Below are 21,653 nucleotides of genomic sequence, written 5' to 3' on the forward strand. Positions count from 1 at the left end.
TCCCCAAAAGCGCCATTAAAGCAAAGATTATTCTGAAATGGTAGTGCGAGTAATACAGTTAACCCACTCACCCATTTAAGCTTAATACTACGAGGATTTGGGGCTCTGGCGCGCTACGAGTAGGGTGGCCTACAGCGTTAGTGCATCTTAATTCAAGTCAAATAATCAGCAATGTATTTTGTATATAGCGCATGTGTGGGATACTGTAATAACATTTAATGAAAGGGCGATAAAACAATATTTTTTTGGCTTTCGTGTTCCTAATGAGATGTTATTAAGAAGGCTCTTAGGTCAGGGCCTCGTTTCCCAAAATAGAAACATAAGATTGAATAGTTTGCTTAAGATCCTCAAACACAATAGAAGTACGCAGCGTCTGGTCGGCACAGCTGGCTAATACGAGTCACAGTTTTTGCTGACCAGCAGACGTCCTGATAGAGATGTGTTCAAAACTGGGCAGCTCGAACCCTTTTTGCTTCAAATGTGAAACTTAAAAAGCATCTGTGTGGGAATTACATAGCTAATTGGATTTTATCCGTACAATTTATATTGTAACAATGTTAGAAAACTCTGTTTTGTTGTTTCTTTTAATACCATAGAGTATAATAAGATATACACGGAAGGATGAATTCCTTTAGGTTTTAAATAAAGTTTTCTTTTATTCTTTTTACGAGCTGTCATGGCGTCGCCCATGAACAGTGATTCGGGCTGGTTTCTCGCCTTGGCTCTCGGAGTGTCTTTTATCAAATGTCTTTTAATAAACGCGTAGTAAGTTATATTTACATTAACATAGTAGTTAGCAGTCGTTAAGACGGGTTTCGAATTATCATGTTCTCGACCCAAGATTGCTGCTCTGTTGCTCTCATGTTCGATAGCCTGTAGCGTCTGTTTAGATATCTTAAATGTTTAACAGCAGGTCTGTTTTTAATAAAAGATGTCAGCTTTTATTGGATGAAGAATTTTTATCAGTTACTTTGCTTACCTACTAGATAATCAGTATAACCTGGAAAGTTGTCAAGTATTGCAGATTCATAGTTAGCTAATATTCTGATTGCTGTAGCCTTTACACCTTGGTTTTTACTTTGCTTTTAATGTATAATTTATACATTCATTATATTACAGCCACTCTACAGATTTTGAAGTCCATCGGAACTGGCTTGCCGTTACTCATTCCATGCCGGTTTCAAAGTGGTATTATGAGGTATATATTTGCAGTAATAACGCACCTACAGCTCAGTAACTCACCCACACTTTAAAACATGTAAGATAGGTAAATGGACTAAAGTGTCAAAGTTTCCATTTGTTTACATGTGTTTCCAGGCGACATCTGAATGGACACTAGATTATCCTCCCTTTTTTGCCTGGTTTGAATATGGACTGTCACATGTTGCTGCATACTTTGATAAAGAGATGCTGGTTGTGCGTAATCTGAATTACGCAAGCCCCGCCACAGTGTTGTTCCAGAGGCTTTCTGTTATCGTGACTGATGTGGTCTTCATTTATGCAATTAAAGAGTAAGTTGCTGTTAAGCATAAATCTGTCTTGCTGTTACCCATTAATTTTTCAGGTGGTATAAAAAATAGTGTTAGCGATGTTACACTTGAATGGTTTTTAAGAAGAGGTTCGGAAAGTTTTATCTGAAAAACTAGAATATCGAGTCATTTTTACTTAAAGGTTTAACAGTTGGAGCTGTGCTATCTATAGATGTTGCAAATGTTTACGAGAAGACAAAGGGAAGGAGCTGCTGTGGAAGCCCTCTTTCATCCTAGCAACATTGCTGTTGTGGAACTTTGGACTCATCATAGTTGATCGTATCCTTACCAAACTGTGATGTCTTAACAAAGTAATACCTTTTGACCTTGAGTATTTTCATGCAGACATTCATTTCCAGTATAATGGGTTTCTCTTTGGTGTTCTTCTTTTATCAGTTGCAAGACATTTTCAGGTATTGTACAGCCTTTTTCATATTTGAACCATTCAGTTTGATGGGTTTGACTTTCTTTTCTGAAATTTTTGTTATGCTGGATGAAATGCCTTAACTTCCTCTTTATGTTAACTTTAAACAGAGTAGACACTTAGAAGGTGCCCTACTGTTTTCTGTCCTTCTAAACCTGAAACACATATATCTGTACATTGCGCCTGCCTATGGGGTCTTCCTGCTGAGGTGTTTCTGTTTCACTCAGAGTAAGACAGGCAAGTCTTTTACAGTATTATTTAAAACGTGCATTGGTTTGCAAAGTCAAAGGAATCCTCCTAAAATGGCATTTTTTTCCTCTTTAGATGGATCAGTGCACTGGAAGAGTTTCAGCCCATTCCGATTTGTAGTGCTTGGATCAATTGTTCTGACAACATTTGCATTGTCGTTTGGACCCTTTATTGCACTGGTATGTAGTCCATCTTAGATTCTTGCTTTAGTTAGAGCATTTAGAAGTGCTCTGCATGATATTAGAAGAATTACATTTGTTTCTCTTGCTAAAAAAATGCAATTAATACCCTTTAAGGGTCAAATTCCACAGGTCCTTTCCAGGCTCTTCCCTTTTAAGCGAGGACTATGCCATGCCTATTGGGCACCCAATGTCTGGGCCCTTTACAACATAGTGGACAAAGTTCTTTCCATGTTAGGTATGAAAAATGAAAGTGCTTATATATTTTCTATCAAATGTAACATGTGAAATAATTTGGGTATAGTGCCTTACTGTCATTATTGCTCATTTTCTTAGGTGTAAAGCTCGGGATGCTTGACATTAATAAACTTCCCAAGGCAACAATGACTGGTGGTCTGGTTCAAGAATTCCAACACACTGTTCTTCCATCTGTATCTCCTTTAGTAACACTTATTTGTACATTACTGTCAATCTTGGTGAGTTTTTCTATGGCAGATCCACACTCCTGAAATAAGTAATGGTTCTGGTGCTTTGGTGGCAAATGAATAGTTTGTGCTTTCAGAATAACATGCCAAACTGTCTATACAACAGAGCTGCCTGATGCTTCATTTGTAAATCATCATTGCAGTAATGGCTGTTCTCATTCTTATATGAAAGAAGGCTTCAATATGCGAGTGAGCTCACTTGTTTTCAGTTGTATAATTGCTGTGAGCATGTCGTGAAGATCGTAACCACGGCCCCTCTCCATATGAGTGCTATATAGGTGTTTTTAATGAACCACAGCATTCATGTAAACAAATGTAAATGATTATTGTCCAAATTATTCAGGCCAGTCTTTATCCACATCACATCAAATATTCATAAGAGTGCTGTATGTCTGCAAAGCGTGTTTTTATTTTCTTCGCCACAACATGTAGCAGCATTATCGCAGTGTAGTGTTCCCTATCATTGCATGGTCTTACTATACAGTATGAGAAATGTAAATATAAGCAGGAGAAGATTTTAAATCCATGATGTGAGAGAAATATTTTCCTTAAATATCAGATTACATTAGGATTTAATTATTTAACAGTGTTTAATGATTGAACAGTAATTCACTCAAGTGCTGCTATCTGAAGACAAAGGAGGGGTTTTTTGCTGAGTTTTAAAATATTTTTTTTAATATTTATATTTTGTAGACTTATTATTGGTTTGTCAAATAATCATATTTTAAGATCAAAATATCTGTACATAAAGGTAGAGTTAATCTAGTTTAGAGTCAAATATTAATGTGTAACTGATATATATTTTTATTTTATCTGCTCTAATATATCAAGTCCACAGTTCCTTTATGTATACATTTGAGTGGGCTGTAATGTACCCAATATATTAATCTTTTCACTCTGTCTTCCTGTAGCCTGCTTTGTTCCATATGTGGTATAGACCTAGTGGAGGCAGAGGTTTCTTACGCTGCATAGTTATTTGTGCCCTCGGCTCTTTCATGTTTGGTTGGCATGTGCACGAGAAAGCCATTTTGATGGCAATACTTCCTTTAAGGTAATCCTTTGCTTGAGTTATTTTTGTGATAAAAAAAACGTTGTCCCACATAAGTCTTTGCTCACACAGTTCCTTGCATCTTTTCCAGTTGGCTTGCCGTAGAGCACAGGGAGGATGCCAGGACTTTCCTGATCCTCAGCACAACAGGCCATTTTTCGCTTTTTCCACTGCTCTTTACAGCACAAGGTGCAGTTCTTTACAGCTCACTGCACAATGACCAAACTTGGATTAAGCATTCACACATCTCATTCTCTCTTTCCAATTCCAGAACTGCCTATCAAGATTCTTCTTATGTTGCTGTTTACGATCTTCAGCTTCACTTCTCTAAAGAAGCTTTTCAGGTGAGTATTTTTAGCCAGTTACAACTTTGTAGGCTATTGTATTTATATTATAATAATGAGCCAATATATTTATATACTGGCATATGCTGGTGTAGAAGGGATTTTGTAATGAAACACTGTTTTTGGAGAGTTAATAAAAGACTTCCATCCCGTTTCTCAAGGAACTATGTGCTAATCTCAAGTTTTCTATTTCCACGTCTACATTCCCAGAAGCACACTGCATTAATTACTCCCTGAAGATATACAGTATTGGCACGGACCAGTTGGAAGGCAGAATTATTCCATATTGTGTTCCCTGTTAATATTTTCTCTCCCACTAAAGGGGTCGCTTGGTGAGTTCAGTGGAAGCCACATATCTCCTGGGCCTGATTCCTCTGGCAGTCATCTGTGAGTTGGTTTACCCGCTGACTCCCTGGCACCACACCTTGCCCTTCATCCCCCTGCTCCTGACCTCCATCTACTGTGCTCTAGGTGTGACCTACTCTTTTATCAGACTCTACATTTCACTGCTAACAGTACCAAGTACAACAAGCAAAGGTAAATGTCAGTGAGGTTCATGATGTTTGGAGCTTGAATGACTTGAAGCAAAGGGGTGTTTTGGTAATGTGGAATGACAATTGAACTGACAGTTAAATAACGTAAGAATTTATTCATGCCTATGAGACCAAATATATTTCTGAAGTGAATGGAGCCTGTGTAGCTCTCAAAGGGAAATCATTTCTAAGAAGTAGCTGATTGGGAGGTCAATATTTAATAGATTTTTTTTTCTGGGGAGGTGTACAATTTCCTATTGCTTGTAGTATTATACAAATAAATTGTTTGGGTTTTTTTTACTTGTTAAAACTTCTCATTCTGGTGTAAATCTGGTTTCCAATGTTTCAGTCATTGTTTCCACAGTAAACTTAAACTATTGTTAAAAAAAAAAAAACAAGACAAAGTAGAAACAACAACAATGAAACATTTATTTCCATTAAGGGTAACATTATATACATACAGATTACAAAGGTGCAATGTGTTTTCCATTCCTGAAGACATTAATATCCAGATATGCTGAATTTGATTCCTATTTGATTCATAATTTGATTCAAAACTTCCTTGTTGGATTTTTTGTGTTGAAAGACCGGATTTTCTGTCCTTCTGTCCCTGTTATATTCAGCTACATGTATGTATTTGTGAGGTCTGATTACTTAACCCAGCTTTGTACTCTGGCTAAACTTTGATAAGCAGTGTTTTTCATGCACTTAAATCTATCATCATGCCAATGTCCAATAAAAGGGCGAAAAAAGCAAAAACGATGCTTTTTTACTTTTATACTTGTAAATGGACAAAAGGTCTCTTTCATTCTGACACCTCATGGAATATAGGTTATCTGACCTGAGAGAAGAATGACTGGTGGTGATTCACATCAGCACTTCCAAAACTATTATAAATGCACCGAACATTTAAGCATAGCACCATTGTTTACATAAATTTGTTATTTATATCTGTATTCCTATAGTAATGCTTATGTGTATTACTATAATGGCAAAACCGTAATATTGATATTGCAGGCAGAGAGAGTTAGTGCTCTTCTGGGCCACAAAGGGTACACAATTATAAAATATTAATAGTTACAAATAGTGAAGAGAATTTTTAAAAAATGGAAGTCGTGGTTTCAGTATGTTAAAACAAAATTAAGGATTCAAACAAGGATACTGTTACTTAAAGTAAACTAAAAGTGTATACTCTTACCTTTTGGTATTCAATTCAGTATTCATCTTATTAAATCCCATGGAATTTTGCTTTGAGTGCCTTTACTTACAGAGGTAAGCATCTTTAAATAGAAGGACCTAACAGATTGAGAACTATCCCCTATAAATTTTATTAAGATATGTATCTTGCAATGATTCCTATATTGCCCACTCCTGCAAGAAGCTTGAAATTTGTTTTCTTTATTTATTTTGAAACCTCTGAATAATTTTTAGAAATAAAGCTGGATACATATAAAATAGTCTGAAACATGTATGTATTAAATATGGTAAAATAAAATAAATGAGTGTTTTGCCTGAAATGAGTTTGTGCACAGGTTTACCAACATGTAACTGACTTGCACGCTACTCTTGAATAAGACCCTCATACTTGCAACGAGAGACAGTACTTTCCACAAAATTCTCTTAAGATTCCACGAAATACTCTTAAGTAGGGATAATATACTCTGAGCCAGTGGCCTTTGTGATGTATTTTTTATCTGTTACAGCTGAATCAATATTGGCTTCAAACCATCAAAACCTTTTTGCAGTTTATAACACTGGAATTTAAAATTAAAAATGTGAGCCTTGTGTTACTTGTACACAGCTAGACAGGCTTCAGTTTAGGTGGTGTAAATTGGTCTATAGTATTGTCATATGCCATTGCTTAGTGGTTTTAGTAACTGTCCTCTGAGTGCAGGTGTTTTCAACTAGTAAGTTCCTGTTTCCTGTTACTGATCTCATAAATGTTGCCACTGTTCCCTTTTACACATTCAGCTGTTTCGATGTTTGTACAAGTCCAGTCGTGAAATTTTCTCGCTACTAAACATTCCGCTGTCAACTGTCAGTGGTATTATAACAAAGTGGAAGTGATTGGGAATGACAGCAACTCAGCCATGAACTGGTAGGCCACGTAGAATGACAGAGTGGGGTCAGTGCATGCTGAGGTGCAGTGTGCAGAGCTCGCCAACTTTCTGCAGAGTCAGTCACTACAGACCTCCAAACTTCATGCGGCCTTCAGAGTAGCTCAAGAACAGTGTGTAGAGAGCTTTGTGGAATGGGTTTCCATGGCTGAGCAGCTGCATCCAAGCCTTACATCACCAAGCGCAATGCAAGGCGTTGGATGCAGTCATGTAAAGCATACCACCACTGGACTCTAGAGCAGTGGCGAGGTGTTCTCTGGAGTGACGAATCGCTTCTCTGACTGGCAATCTGATGGATGAGTCTGGGTTTGGCGGTTGCCAGGAGAACAGTACTTGTCTGACTGCATTGTGCCAAGTGCAAAGTTTGGTGGAGGGGGATTATGGTGTGGGGTTGTTTTTCAGGAGTTGGTCTCGGCCCCTTATTTCCAGTGAAAGGAATTGGGCAAGAGATTTTGGACAATTTCATGCTTCCAACTTTGTGGGAACAGTTTGGGGATGGCCCCTTCCTGTTCCAACATGACTTTGCACCAGTGCACAAGGCAAGGTCCCTAAAGACATGGATGAGCAAGTTTGGTGTGGAAGAACTTGGCTGGCCTGCACAGAGTCCTGAGTGAAGACTGTGAGCCAGGCCTTCTCGTCCAACATCAGTGTCTGACCTCACAGATGTACTACTAGAAGAATGGTCAAAAATTTCTGTAAACACACTCCTAAACCTTGTGGAAAGTCTTTCCAGAAGAGTTGAAGCTGTTATAGCTGCAAAGCGTGGGCTGACATCATATTAAACCCTATGGATTAAGATTGGGATGTCACTCAAGTTCATATGCGAACAAATACTTTTGGCAATATAGTGTATATTATACGTATACTTGATTTTTTTTTTCAATTATAATTTGTGCTCCATGTCTATCTTCTGGGATCAGTAAAATAAAACAGAGGAGACTAGAAGCTTGAGGAAATTAAAATATCATGAATGGTTTGCATGAAAGTGCTTAGTGTAGAATAATTTGGCTGAAATCAAATATTGCTTTTATGTGAATACAGATGTAAGTGCATAGTAACGCATAAGATAAAAAAGAAGCAGTATAGTGGGGGTTGTCCTGATGTCATTTTGGTGGTGCAAAGGTTTGGTGTGGCAGGCTTTTGAGGTTCTGAAGAAAGCAAGTCCTTGGCATACTTATTGGCTAGCTGTTAGCAGACTATTGGTTCTTACTAATTCCCTTTTCCATCTCAGCAACCACATTCACCTGAGGCCAGAGTCCACAGGGAGTTTAGCAGCACCACACACCTTACTCCCACACTGGGTCCCATGCTTGGACTCACCAATGTCATTATGACACAGAAGGTTCTTTTGTCCAGTTGAATTTGACCTTCTGACAGGCTTAGTTGTCCTTAAAGTCAAAATAAGAAAAGAAAAATTCTGAACCTGTGAGTTTAATTTCCCATTCAGATCAACAGGGACACATTTGCTTACTGTGAACAATACTTAATGTCTGGTAATACACTGTACCTGCTTCAATGTCCTGGGTTTTAATATCCTGGGTTTTGATTTTTGTCTTTGATCAAACGCTTGTTGTTTTCTACTGTTATAGTGTGAAACAGAAGACACCACACATCCTTTACTACATATTCATTACTCCTATACATAAATCCTTTACTGCACATTCATTGCAATGCAAGTTATATACAAAAAGAAAAAGAAAACTAGCATACATCCAGCAGAAGAATTCAACAAAGCAAAAAACTACTGCTAAAAGCTTGGCCTGTGGGAGTATCAATGTCATTCACATTATTCATCAGTCTTCTTGATTATTCATTCTGTGCGGAGAACTGCCACCTCCTCTCACTGCTCAGAGCCTTTGGTCTTGCTGCAGAATGACAAACAAACACATTTACATAATAGTCTCCAAACTGCAGGTTCATAAACGGTGCAGCAGGTGTGATGAATATCTCTAGTGCATTAGTGACCATTGCTTTTTGGTGATGTCATAACAGCTCACCTCCTCCTGGCCACCTCCTTCCTCCTCTTTCCTCTCCTCCTGCTCTTCTTTGACCTCCACTGCCTTGTCCCCCTCATGCTGTGGCTCTGGCTCCGTGGACAAGGAGCTCCTGCTGGCTAACTGAGGCTCGTCACACCTCGCCTCCCCTTCTGCCTCCGCCTCCTCCACGGCCGATGCAGAGGCCTCCTCGCATGGTTCGCTCCCTCTGCCGACTGGGGGCTCAGAGTCTGGCAATGCTCTTTGGTTTGGTTTGCCGTGAGGCTGAGAGTTAGAAGGTTGTACACTGGCTCCATCCATCCCCTCTGCCTTCACCTTCTGCTTCTCGACCACGTCTTCTTCACTAGCTCCTGTAGGTGTGCTCTCAGAGCCAGGTGCCACAGTCTTTTCCTCTTCAGCCCCAACCTCATCTTCACTGGGGTTCCTTTGCCGACGCGATGGCGGTCGGCGTTTTATGGAATGTCTTGCTCTTCCCTGTGCAAAAGGCAACACTTTTAAACATAGAATAACACTTATTCTCCTTATCATTTAGAAAATTCAACTGAGTGGTTGCCATAGAAGTCTCAACCTTGTTGATGCTTTGGAGAACTTTGCCTTCTGCAGGTGTTTCGAAGCTGGCTGGGACCTCCTCCTGGCTTGGTGTGTGAATTGCAGGTGGAGTGCATGGACTGCAGGGCGAGGTGGGCGAGAAGGGGGCCGGGTGTGGTTTCATTGCCCCTGGGCTCATTGGGGAAGGCAAGAGGGCCGTGGGAGAGCGATTGAGGTTTGCCTGTGAGAAATGGACCACATACACATCTATGGGAAGAGCTGATGCAGGAATAATGTGCCCATATGTCCATGAGAGGGCGACAAAGTTAACTAAGTGGGTAAATTTAGAGAACGTTTAAATAGGGCACAGATAAAAGGTCAATCACAGACCCACCTGGAGTTTCTCAATGAGAGCTGAGTTCCTATTCCTTCTAGGAGGGTGAGAAGTAACCTCACCTTTCTGCTGTTTATAAAGGACAAATGTAATACATTTCATATCCAATATTAGTAAATATTTTAAATAAAGCATGACTCTTTAAATGAAGGTTATAAATTTGTCCATTATCTATATAGTGAGAAGAATAGAAGAATATATAGAAGAATAGACAGCTTGTTTTACTGCAGAAGTACACTTCATGACATTTGCAAATGCTACATTTAGTAGTTCGGCACAGCACACACAGTCGTGAAACTGAAGGCCTTTATTGTGCTCACTTTCAGTGCATCAAAACCTACTAAAAATAATCTTATCAAAACAAGCAAACATGCCCTAGCAAGAAGGCTTTTCTCCCCTCTCTGTTGTATTCCTCCTCAAACTTCCTGCTTTATCTCACCTCCTCGTGGCCATGACCCACATCACTGCTGACAGGCAGCTGTAGCTTTCCTGGAGGCCTCTTGCGCACAGGCTTATCCTGCAAAGGCTGAAACAGAACTACATTTATGAAGCGCTGCATCTGAGTCAGACCTGCTTCCCTCAGCTGGATATTTCGGAGCAATACAAGAATAACAGAAGTTAAACTTGGATCTCCTTCTCTGATACATAACCACAAGTGAATACAGGTCTGTATGCAGATCTTATTGACTAAGGCTACATTCAAACAAAATTCTGACAAAATATATAACCAATTACTCTCTGAAAAAAAATGTCAGTTCAACATAACTAAATGGATAGAGACAAGCAGAGAACATGCACAGCAGAGAGATAGGCATGGCTGAACCCAGTGGAAAAGCAACCTGTGTACAGAGATTGAGGAAAGATCATGTACTGTCAAATATTTTTGACCAGTAAACTCAGTGAGGCTGAGGGACAGAGCTGCCAAGATTAAAGTGAATAAGGTGTCAGGAATGTTCCATTCAAAGCTCTGCTGTTTGAAAGAAGATGGAAAGTCATATCCACTTGTGGCTTGCACAGAGGTTCCCAACTAACAATTTTATGTTCCAGTAACATTTCCTAGTGTTACTTATAGTGTTACACTAGTGTTTCCTAGTGTTAAGGTATGGAAACAATGTTCTGTGTTCAATTTTCTTGAAGTTCATATAACATATTTTTGTGGTTATCATAACATTCTACAAAACATTTTAAGAACATTGTAGTTCAAATGCTCTAGGACGGTTGACCAGTTTTCAAAGTTTATAGAATGTTGTGCGAAATATTTCCGTTCAAATTCAGAGTGTATCCAGAGAAGCAGAGTGCAGCCAGAGAGGGTGAATGAGCATCAGGAGGAAAGTGAATGAATCTGAATGAAGAGGAACTGAGGGACTGACTGATCACACACTGAGAAATCTCACCCCTTCAGGTTCTGTAGGAAAGGATGTTTTACAAGTGAATTTTCCAGCCAGCTCAGCCACAGAGGTTTTTATCATGGACTCCTTCTGAAATACAACAGTATTAAGGTGTAAATACATCCCAACAGCTACTAAGAAAGAATAAATGTTAAACTCACTTCACTGGCTCACAATTAAGATAAAACCTTATTGTTCTTATGTGGCAAGAAGATAAAATGATCAGCTTGCTCTTTCTGAGTTCAATTAAGAAATAGCTTTAAAAGTTTCTGAAGGTCTGTTTTTACATGTTCTATATATAGAATACACCAATATTACACATATATGTTTAACTTTATGCTGTCAGTGTTGAGTATGAACCCATCTGTTTTGCTGTTGTCTGCCTCTCACAGACATAGTTAAGTACCATCTTACTTTCCACAACAGGAAACCAATGATAAGCTTCAAGCCCTCTTTCAGACAGTGAGAAAACAGCATTGAGGAGAGAGCAGTGAGTAAGAGTTCTTTGGGAAAGGCGCACTGCTGAGATCCCGGGGCCACAGTCTTCAGCTGCCTGCCTGCCACTTCAGAGCCCACCTCTCCTTATCAGCTCAGGCTGAGTCTCCTGCAGCTCGCTGGCCCTATCTCTGCCTGCTGGCAGTATCACTAGCACTGTCTGGGAACCACACTTGTCGAGTGCACTGGCGCCGCTGGGAGTAAGGCAACGTTGTGTTTGCAGCCCGTCGGCCAGTAACCGAAGCGTTGGTGTATGTCAGCTGTGCGGCTATTTGCTGGTCCAGAGTGTGACGGGTGATCAGTGAGAGGGAAAGGGAGGCGGAGAAAGGCCTCAGTATGATCCCGGGTCTGTTCCCACAATCCCCACATTTGTCCAATCCCCCAAGCACACTGACCTTATTTAGGAGAGACTTTTTTCCCCCATCTCTCCCAGTTTTAGCCTGGCTGCTGCTCTTACACTCTACATGTCTCTACACGTCACCCATGTACTGCAGCAGTGCCAAATGTACTTCCTCATAAACAGTCATCTGGTGGCAGTAGTCTGTAGCACAGGCGTATTTTTGTGGGGGGGTGTCAGGGGGCGACATGTGCCCCAAATAATTCCTGCTCACACTACTCATATAATGTGTTACGTTTGGTGGTATGAGTAGTGTCACCCCAAAAGTTGAAATGAAACCTATGCCACTGTAGTATCAGTTAGTAAAACTAGTAATCACTTACACAATTATATCAGAGGAAAATATTCACACTTCCCTAAAATAAAAAAGAATTCAAAGAATTTGATTGTTGCTCAAAAATTCTCATTGTATGCTGCAGAAGTAAAAATGTAGACAACAAGGGGAATTATCCTGTCAGTAGCACCTAGCAGCAGTACCGTGATTAGATTATAAGGGTTCATTTCTATGCTCCAGATGCAGCCTAATGGCATGTGGGCTATTTATAACAACAGCAACTGGGGAAAACAATGATTCTTCTTCTATGCTTTACTTCCCACCAACCCCCACCCCCAAAACAAAACAAAAACATCAGAGAGATGCAAATATAGTTAGGTTGTTTAGTTAAGATAAAAACAAAAAGTATGTTAACAAAGACGAGATTCACGTTTAAGGGCCCAAGAGAGAATGTAAAAACAAACAACATAAAACCAAAAAACACCTTGCTTGCTGCACTTTAGTGTGGACTCTGCACAGAGAGCTCCATGATTGCCTCTCTAGGCCAGGGAATGGGTCATTTCCACTTTTGTGTGTGTGTGTGTGTGTGTGTGTGTGTGTGTGTGTGTGTGTGTGTGTGTGTGTGTGTGTGTGTGTGTGTGTGTGTGTGTGTGTGCGCCTGTCTAACACACACTACCTGAAAAGACCCATGAACATAACACCATTTTGTCAGTGTTGGCTTTAACATTATTGCAGCATTAGACAAACATGACAAGCACGTGACCCACAGTACATCCTCAGCCTGCTCTAGATGAGAAGGGAGAACACATGGGTGGGATTTCATCTATAGCATGGGGTCCCATAGCTGTATCTTAACAACACAGAGAACATAAATAACACAACGATTCACATAAACAGCCCAATGAGAGTCCTCAATTCTAATTAGGCTGATGGAACCAGACCCATTCTCATGGTTTGCGTGTTGGAGATCTTGTGATTGCAGAGAGTAAAATGATTAAGAATAATCCATGGGTTAATGCTGAATTGAAACTTGGCAGGAAATAGTGGTTATGTGGTCTGCAATATTAATATAGATGTTAAATTTGTGTCCGAAACAAATCTGATGTAAGATTTTGCTCCTGGGTTGGAAAAGACCTAATAAACGACACCAAATTTTTAATAGGAACTTACAAGTTTTGAATCTTTACAAATGAAAATGTGTACTAGAAACAAGTGAAGGTGAAAATTAGAAAATATTCCTTTCTGCATATAAATTGGAGACATGTCCTTTAGGCTAAGTCTGACGATACACAATAAAAAAAAAGTTTTTAAAGAGAACTGGGAAAAGGAGGGGGGAGGCGTATATAATATGCTGCTTACAATGTAAATCAACTCAGTCAGCCATTTGGTGGGAATTCTATTCCCTCTAAAGTGTATACATTTTTTCTTCATCACACCCCTACAAAACAACATCTGAATATTGGTTCAGGTTGCTAGAGATATGTGGGCAAAGTGAAGCTAACTACTATTATTTTTCCTGGGGATGCAAGGTTATCAGCCTTTACTTGAAGGAGAGTCATCGAAATGTGGAGGCTCTTTAGAAAGGTCTGTCTTCTAATTGTGATAATCTACACTTGGGCACCATTCCATTCCCTGTTTATAATAGCAAGGAAACAAAATTTGGTCTCCCTCTTAGTAGCTTTCAAAAAGCAATTACAAGAAAATAGTTAAATCCAGAGTCAGCTACTATTAATGAATAGCTGGCTATAATACATGATACAAACACAATGGAAAAGCTCTCTTTCTTTCTTAGTATACAAAAATAAACATTAGATTTGGTCAAAGTGGATTGAGTACAATAAATCCTTGAGGTTGGATTTTGTTAAAATAAATGTAAGAAAATAATGTACTGAGTATGCCTGTGTATATAGGGAACAAGTACCCTGTGTTCTCTTGCGAATAATTTGTTTTAAAGGAAGACATTTAAAAGTAATGGAAAAGCTTTGTTATAGGCTGTGATAATACAATGATTACTTTTATTGTATTAGATCAACTTTTTGCGTGCTTCGAAATGTCACTGAAATTGAGAACTTTTCCAAATAAATACAGAAATTAAAAAAAAAGTATTGGACATCTAATCGAGTCTGAGATTAACTAGTCATGCGTGCGTGTGGGTTAGAACTGCAGAAGCATACTGGAGTGACTGCTGGGGTCTCAGCCAGTGTCTCAGATCCCTACCATGACCAGAGGAGAAGGCAGCGCAAATATGTTAGTCCACCACAAAGCGATGTTTTGTCAATGACTGACAGCAGCCATAGAAGAGGAAGGAACCACGTGATTGAGTTTGAACTGAAACATACTCTTTTTTATTTCTTTTAAATGATGCACTGCACAGACAGCAGTCTCTTCTGCTCTGACAGACCGCTGTTAAACTGGCTGCACTGCTCAGGTCATGCACAACCTTCTCTGACTACACCGAAGGTCCCTCATGCCATGACATTTTTTTGCTCCTGTTGCTGTTAGGATGTTAGGCAGGTAAAGCTACTCCTTTTTTCTAGACTATGTGATGTGCACAGTGAGCAGTGAGGACAACTTCACTTCATGTCAGCCTTCCATCCTGATCTTACTCATTCTGATTCTGGCATCAATCAAACAGCATGCAGGATGTTACTTTAATGACTTCACATGAGAGAACCCTTCTTCAGTAAAATAGGCCATGGCAGTTTCCTCAAATAGGAACTTATCTTCGATGTTATCAGACCGCTACTTGTTGTTTAACAGCTGCTGCAATGAAATATCTAAAACACAGTCTTTGAGATGTGGTCAAGACAGCATCTAAAATGGTGGTGCTCACAGAAATTGCGTAAATGCTTAACGCAGCTGTGTTGCTCAATATAAAGCAACATCCAAAATGGGCTTTAGTGGTATGAGAAATCCCCTCCTCCCATATTACACTGCAGAGATAAAAAAAACTTTCCATGAACAAGATGCTGATAAATTCGCACTCATTGTTTTAAGTAAAGCCATCATTTGGGGAAGAAATAATCAAAACACCGCATGCCAGTTCCTTGTAAGTACCAGTACGGATAAGCATTGGGATTGGTTATAGAAAACTCAATGTTTCCTCTACTCTACTAAAGTAGTGGTAATTCGTCCATATATTTCCTCATCAAAGCATTTTTATATAACCACTCAGTCTAATAAACCTTATTGAATATAAACAAATCTACACTGTAGAGATTAAAGAGCTAGATCTGGAACTCAGCTCAGTTGAAACAACATTGTAGGAGAATGGGTTTCTGTCAAGGTGAACTGAAACATCATTGTAAAGAACCAGAAAAATGCTTATTGAAACTGATTTAAATTTTCAGGAGAAAAGGTATGAAAAATATCATGTTTTACACATTGATTAGGTCACTTTCACGTATCTCAGGAACCTCACAAATACTTGCAAAAATGGAGATCAGCTTGGCAGCACCTTAGCACCATCACCTGTGGAATTTCGAGTCATTTTAAGTAGACAGCAGTGGTTGCTGTAATTAACCACATCAATGTTCCTTTCCTCATCTCTTTTACCCCTCTGTTCTGTCTGTGGCTGGCTTGGACAGTTGCTGAGGCGGGACTGACAACAGCTCTGCTCCACCAGAGTTTTCACATAGCTCACATTCAGGAGATAATGAACTGGCATACGCAGGGAAGCACACACCTGCCCTTGGGAGAGCCCTCCCCGAGGACCAGGCCCTGTGACACTACAGGGCAGTGGTGTCAGTTCACACTGGGATTAGTTATAGGATCACATAGTTACTGGTTCGTAGTCATCAGCTACTGCAGTCTCTCTGACGGCATGCTGATGATGTTGGAATTAGCTCACTGCTGTGAGGTTCGGATATTCTGCAGGGCAGACTGATTTGGTTAAGAAGGCATGAAATGCTCAAAACGTATCTTGTTTCCCACCTGGAACTTTAGGGCAGAACAGCTGTAAATAGTTATAAATTATTTACATAACCAGTTTACAAAAGCTCCTTCAGAAACTTGTCATTCTGGCATCAACACTCTGAATTAGCCTTCAGCACTGGTCAGTAATAAACCACATATAAAGTGGATTTTAACTATAGCTGCAGTACTAAAGTAAACACTGGTCTGAACAACCAAACTGCAAATCCACACCTACAAAATGAGGTTGTTTTGCTTCATTTGTAAGAGTCAATATATCTCCTATTTTACCAAAAGAGACACATGAAATTTGATGAAAAAACTTACTAGGTGAGAAGTACTGATTAATGAATATATTTATAAAGGTCAAGTCAAAGACTGTTTAATATCTGACATATACACATGACTGAAATTCAACATAATATTTAGTCAACAATATTCAAGAGTTTTATTGTCTGAATTTTAGTACCACACATACCATTCTCCATTGCATGCAGAGAAACACACATTTACACAAGCGCATCATATGAGGCCGCCATGTTTGTCTGTCATGGATGAGGTTGCACCACTTCCTGTGACAGTTAGATTTCTTGCATTTCTAGTCATACTTTTCTCTTACTGAGGAACATGTTAGTCAAGTGTTGTTGGGGTTACACGTATTTTAACAAGTTTACGCACCATCACACAACACACTGACATAGACCAAACAGAGAATAACTGTATATATATATATATATATATATTTTTTTTTTTAAAGAATCCTAATATTACACATTGCTTTATTATCTCTGTCAACATTCCATTTCAAATAATAGATAAACGGGGTAAATCTGTTATATACCATAAGCTATATATTCTCCCACAATATAATACAAATTAATGCTATGTCAAAATAAATTACATGAAGTTAACATGGCAGATAAAACAAATTAAAACAAAGATACTCTACAAGCACACTTGATAGAAAACTAGAAAATGTTGCATATAGATTATGGGGGAATCTGTTAGCACATATATTTATTGAAGCATTCCTTAATCATCTTTCTGATGTACATTTAGGAGACTACATTCTATTTCATAAGTCAAAGACAGACAAGTATTTGTAAAAGCTGAGAGGAGAGAGGTTACAATACGCTATTGCGACTGAACAATCATTGTTTACTGTTCCCATTCTTATAACAATGTGTCAAAGTGATCGCAAACTGAAAGCAATTCATTCAATCTAAAAGCAACAAACCAACAAAGACCAAAACATTTCTTACCTCCATCTTCCCTTCTAGATTTTTTTTTTTTTGAAAGTTCCTCTGAACTCTCTTGCCTTTCTTTGCAGACTAGCTAGAGTTATGGCCTATCCTCTCACCCCCCCTCCCTCAACACGAACAGCGCGATAGCTTACTGCGCTAGAGGGCGGTCGGGAGTTATATATAGCCGTGGCTTTTACAACACGGAGTCCATTCCGCGTTGTGAGCACGGCATCCCAGAACGGCCCGGCACCGGGATTACAAAACTGCATCATATCGTTAGCGACCGGGGCGCCTTGAATGACCTGGCGCTACAAGCAGTTTGTTCGTTTAACATGTTTTTAAAGCTCAAATGCCTTAATTTGTTTGCGAGTTCATAAATATAAGCCACATGTGCATAGTCTAATTTGAGGCGCACTGTGCGTTAGTATCAGTCTTGTTGGTTTTTACACTTAACACCTGACATCAGTAATTATTTCACTTTAAACCTGAGAGCGCCAAACTGCTTGAACACTGCTGAGCACAAGTAGAGTAAATAAGCATAAATGCTGAGCAGGCACATAGATTACCCTAATGGCCAATACTTGTTTATTTACACCGCTACCGAAGGGAATATAAAAACAACCGTTTGAGATTGCTGTGATGCGTCGATATAACTTCCATTTAAGGATGAAATGAAAGAGGAAGCTGTATCTTGACAGAGACAGCAAGATTATGTCCCGGGGGCGGGAGTACTGGCTGCTTTTTTTTGCTAGATCGAGTGAGGTTTTAAGCAAGGTCTAAAAAATCTGCATCGCAGAACATGGTGTTGGTCATCAAAGCACAGTCACTAGCACGTGTCAAGAAGGCTGTAAAATGGGTTGTGGTTTTGAAAGAATAACCCGTTAAAGGGGAATGCATGTTTGGGAATTCACCTTGACATCAACCTAAAAGTGTCATTAGATAGATATATAGGATAAAAATACATGTATATAATTATATAGGATATACACATTTATATAAATATATATCCTACCCAGATCAACCCATTTTACTGATCTTAATTCATTTACAGCAGAATTCTCAATAGCATTCTAACACATTCATAAACCATAAAATGACAGCTGTGACCATGTGAAGAAAATAACTGCATTTGCATTGGATTTGGAACTTTGAGAGATGTAGCAGTCATGTTCAGGAAGTCTTACTTTGCTAATGGCTGCCATGAGAGCTCGCTGTGGGCAAACCATCCACATTAAAAAAAATAAACCTTCCTAAACAGAATGCTTAAGGGTAGATGATTAAATGACAGTCATTTCAGAAGTCCAAATGTGATCTAAGATTTCCAAAAATCTTGCAGAAAATCTTCTACATTAACTCTACTACACTACATATAATATTGTTACCCTGCAGTCAGTTCATCATGCTACAGTCCAGGAGTGCTCAGGTCTGCTACAGGAGATCCGTCACCCTGCCCTTTAGTTGCCCAGATCTCCCAGATGGAAGCTGGGTACTCCTCTGTCAAGCTTTGCTTCCTATTACAAATGTACTGAGTATTTGAACTAATTCATATAATCATATTTGATGAATCCATGGAACTGACTCAGTTTTGCAGCTCCTGCAACTCTGCCCTCTGCTGGCATTTGCTTCTCTTTTTCGTCCACAGCAGCTTCATAAAGAAACTTTTGAAATTTTCTCCAACAAAGAAGAAAAGGATGGGGTCCAAGCAGCTGTTGGCTGCACCTAAGCAAAGAGTCATCACAGCTGCTTTACGGACTCCCTGAATGTAATCGCATGACTGGATTAGCTGAGTGGAGTTGTGCGTTTTCCAATTCCACTCTGCTTTTAAGAAGATGGCCCTCATTACATGATATGGCAAGTAGCAGATTAGGAAGAATCCCAGGTTGATGATAACCAGAGCACAACCCTTCTTCCTTGAGGTGGTGGCCTTGCACTGTGCTGGACCAGGTTTTAGGAGTCTGCAGGCCACAAAAACAGAACACCACAAGATGATTGCCATAGGCACCACAAAGCCCATGGCCACTGTAGTGTTGTTGATGACAATCAGCATTCTGATGGGTTTACTCTCTTCAGGCAGCTCCATGCATTTGTCAGTGACATTAGTACTGCTGCTCGACGCAATGAGGAGAGGACTGCTAACCAGAGACAGAAACAGCCAGATGACCAAAGAAATGACATACCCACTGCAGCAGTTCTGCAATTGTTGAAAGAGATATGGCCGTATCAGAGCCAGGTAGCGCATAATGTTGAGAAAGACCAAGAAGTAGATGGAACTGTACATATTGAGGTAGAAGACATAGAAAAGGAGCCGGCAAGCCAAGGGGCCAAAGAGCCATTTTGAGCCAGACAGGTAATAAGAAGCTCTGAAGGGTAAGGAGCACACTTGCATCAGGTCCGATACCAACAAGTTCACCATGAACACGTTGACTGATGTCAGCCTCCTCTTCTTCCTCCACAGGCTGAAGAAGACACAGATGGAGATCGAATGACCCACAACACCCAAGATGAAGATCAGCAGGTAAGCAATGGGAAATACTGAGCGCTTGAAATCATCAATGGAACAGTTAGTAGAATTCATGTCACCTCCTGGGTGCAGGCCAGGATCAAGGAAGTTTTTTCTGGGTGGGGAATGAGATGCAAGAACATGTTTTTAAAAATAAAAAGTGATAAATACATTTCACAATTAAGAAACAGTGCTGTTAATATAAAATTGAGTATATTAAAACCTTGACTTTATTCAAGTTTAAAATAAAAGAAAATAATTCACTCTTGAATTACCCTTTTGCTAAGGTATTTTTATTTTATTTTTTTTTTTTAAACCACTTAACTGCTTTTATCTGGCTAGTCTACAAACATACTGCAATGCCTACAACAGCAAAGATATGCAAGAGCTTGTCTAATTTAAGTTGGTTTATATACCCATCTACAGAAATATCTGAAAAAGTTATCAAAACGACAAACAAAATTCTACACACATTTACACCATATCAATAGGGGAAAATGCATTACCTTTTCCCTTCAGCTCAGGATTCAATCTTGTATGAGGAACTGCAAGCTTAACCGGCATCTCAAGAATAGACCAGATTTGTGTTGGGTAGATGAGAATGGAGGAGGACGGCCTAAGAAATCTGTCAAGGCACGCATCTCCCCGCCCACAGGCCAACAGGTAAACACCATTTCCCAGGAAAAGGATGTTTTACAAAAGGATGTCCCCCCCCCCCCCTTTTTAAAACCAAAATCCAAAAACCAAAGCTTCTTTGAATCTATTCCATCTATTGAATCTATTCCAACCCAATTAGGTCCCCTTTTCTCACACCGTCTTCCATTATTTGTTTCAAAGAATTCCCTTTTTACACTTCTGATTGTTACGTGTACAGCTACCATGTCACCAAAATCTTCAGCTGACTCAGTCATGACACTGATTACTGAAACTGCACACTAGAAAGCACCCCAACATTCCTTCACACAAACATACATGCACTGTAACCAATATTTGAATGATTAAACTTTAGAGGCTAGAGTTTGCATGAACATATTTTTCTGCTTCTCGGGCATTTATTAGGAGACAAAGATTTCAAATAAATAAACAAATAAATAAATAAATAAATAAATAAATAAATAAATAAACAAATAAATAAATAAACCACAGATCTTAGAGCTACCTCTTAACCACACCAATGAGTATGAATTCTGAAACATTTACTAATAACTCAGCTTAACAGAGCAGTTTTCCTGAGTGAAGAATCACTGCACACAATACATAGAAGCTTAAACACTAGACAGGATGGCCAAACAAAAACCTCAATGAGTATGCTTGGTTCAGGGGAAACAGGAGCAAAAGGGGGAAAAAAACCACCCCCCCCCCCCCAAAAAAAAACCAAAAAAAAAAACCAACACACTTCCTACGACACAAAGTATACAAGACGGCCAATGTAGTTAGGCCACTGCACAACAAACCTCAGGACGACTTTAACCAGGACTCCAACAAGCACAATTGTTAGTGACCTAAAATGGTGCCCGAGTAGTTGCAACTTCATCTCAATTTTTAAAGCAGTGACCAAAAAAAAAAAAAAAAAAAAAGTTACTATTCCTGCAGCCATTTCACAATATACATTACTGCAT

The 21,653-nt window shown here is 39.4% G+C and overlaps 3 protein-coding genes across 11 annotated transcripts; 1 reads left to right on the top strand and 2 right to left on the bottom strand.

Annotated features, from left to right (window-relative positions):
* Positions 1-55: 55 nt before the first annotated feature.
* alg8 (ALG8 alpha-1,3-glucosyltransferase) lies at positions 56-5,550 on the top strand. Of its 4 annotated transcripts, none has more exons than XM_081719239.1 (13): positions 56-136; positions 1,120-1,198; positions 1,318-1,511; positions 1,672-1,808; positions 1,875-1,942; positions 2,064-2,190; positions 2,278-2,381; positions 2,499-2,619; positions 2,718-2,857; positions 3,778-3,917; positions 4,006-4,103; positions 4,186-4,258; positions 4,581-5,550. In XM_081719239.1, the coding sequence occupies exons 2-13, from the start codon at positions 1,172-1,174 to the stop codon at positions 4,807-4,809; spliced, it is 1,458 nt and encodes a 485-aa protein (XP_081575365.1). In that variant the 5' UTR covers positions 56-136; positions 1,120-1,171; the 3' UTR covers positions 4,810-5,550. The 4 variants fall into 4 exon arrangements, with proteins under 4 accessions (XP_081575365.1, XP_026861770.2, XP_026861761.2 ...); XM_027005969.3 differs by lacking the exon at positions 56-136 and adding an exon at positions 497-765 and having other exon boundaries at positions 2,514-2,619; XM_027005960.3 differs by lacking the exon at positions 56-136 and adding an exon at positions 503-765.
* A 37-nt stretch (positions 5,551-5,587) lies between these two features.
* Positions 5,588-17,690, bottom strand: dub (duboraya). Of its 6 annotated transcripts, XR_014124894.1 has the most exons (9): positions 11,627-17,545; positions 11,219-11,302; positions 10,264-10,350; positions 9,825-9,893; positions 9,471-9,671; positions 8,906-9,376; positions 8,694-8,773; positions 8,416-8,488; positions 5,588-8,296 (listed from the first exon to the last, which is right to left on the bottom strand). XR_014124894.1 is itself a non-coding variant. In XM_027006616.3 (7 exons), exons 1-7 carry the CDS (start codon positions 17,556-17,558, stop codon positions 8,756-8,758), a joined length of 936 nt encoding a protein of 311 aa, XP_026862417.2. In that variant the 5' UTR covers positions 17,559-17,690; the 3' UTR covers positions 8,324-8,755. The 6 variants fall into 6 exon arrangements, 5 of the variants coding, with proteins under 5 accessions (XP_026862417.2, XP_026862408.2, XP_026862397.2 ...); XM_027006616.3 differs by lacking the exons at positions 5,588-8,296; positions 11,627-17,545 and adding an exon at positions 17,553-17,690 and having other exon boundaries at positions 8,324-8,773; XM_027006607.3 differs by lacking the exon at positions 5,588-8,296 and having other exon boundaries at positions 8,324-8,773; positions 9,825-9,890.
* Positions 17,610-21,561, bottom strand: cysltr2a (cysteinyl leukotriene receptor 2a). Its single transcript, XM_081719240.1, has one exon. It carries the CDS (start codon positions 20,107-20,109, stop codon positions 19,114-19,116), a length of 996 nt encoding a protein of 331 aa, XP_081575366.1. The 5' UTR covers positions 20,110-21,561; the 3' UTR covers positions 17,610-19,113.
* Positions 21,562-21,653: the final 92 nt, after the last annotated feature.

The sequence above is a fragment of the Electrophorus electricus genome, chromosome 8 (assembly GCF_041902795.1).
Source record: "Electrophorus electricus isolate QZ-2024a chromosome 8, ASM4190279v1, whole genome shotgun sequence".
Lineage (NCBI taxonomy): Eukaryota > Metazoa > Chordata > Actinopteri > Gymnotiformes > Gymnotidae > Electrophorus > Electrophorus electricus.

What these genes read in the sequence shown, in the direction of transcription:
- alg8 (XM_027005960.3), top strand. Translation starts at nt 677, where the DNA reads ATGGCGTCGCCCATGAACAGTGATTCGGGCTGGTTTCTCGCCTTGGCT. An exon ending in TTCATTTATGCAATTAAAGA is followed by an intron (nt 1,512 to 1,671) that starts GTAAGTTGCTGT and finishes TTTTACTTAAAG; the next exon opens with GTTTAACAGTTGGAGCTGTG. An exon ending in CAAAGTTCTTTCCATGTTAG is followed by an intron (nt 2,620 to 2,717) that starts GTATGAAAAATG and finishes TCATTTTCTTAG; the next exon opens with GTGTAAAGCTCGGGATGCTT.
- dub (XM_027006596.3), bottom strand. Translation starts at nt 11,689, where the DNA reads ATGCTGTTTTCTCACTGTCTGAAAGAGGGCTTGAAGCTTATCATTGGT. An exon ending in TGGGTCATGGCCACGAGGAG is followed by an intron (nt 9,894 to 10,263) that starts GTGAGATAAAGC and finishes CTTTATAAACAG; the next exon opens with CAGAAAGGTGAGGTTACTTC. An exon ending in CTCTCATTGAGAAACTCCAG is followed by an intron (nt 9,672 to 9,824) that starts GTGGGTCTGTGA and finishes CATTTCTCACAG; the next exon opens with GCAAACCTCAATCGCTCTCC.
- cysltr2a (XM_081719240.1), bottom strand. Translation starts at nt 20,109, where the DNA reads ATGAATTCTACTAACTGTTCCATTGATGATTTCAAGCGCTCAGTATTT.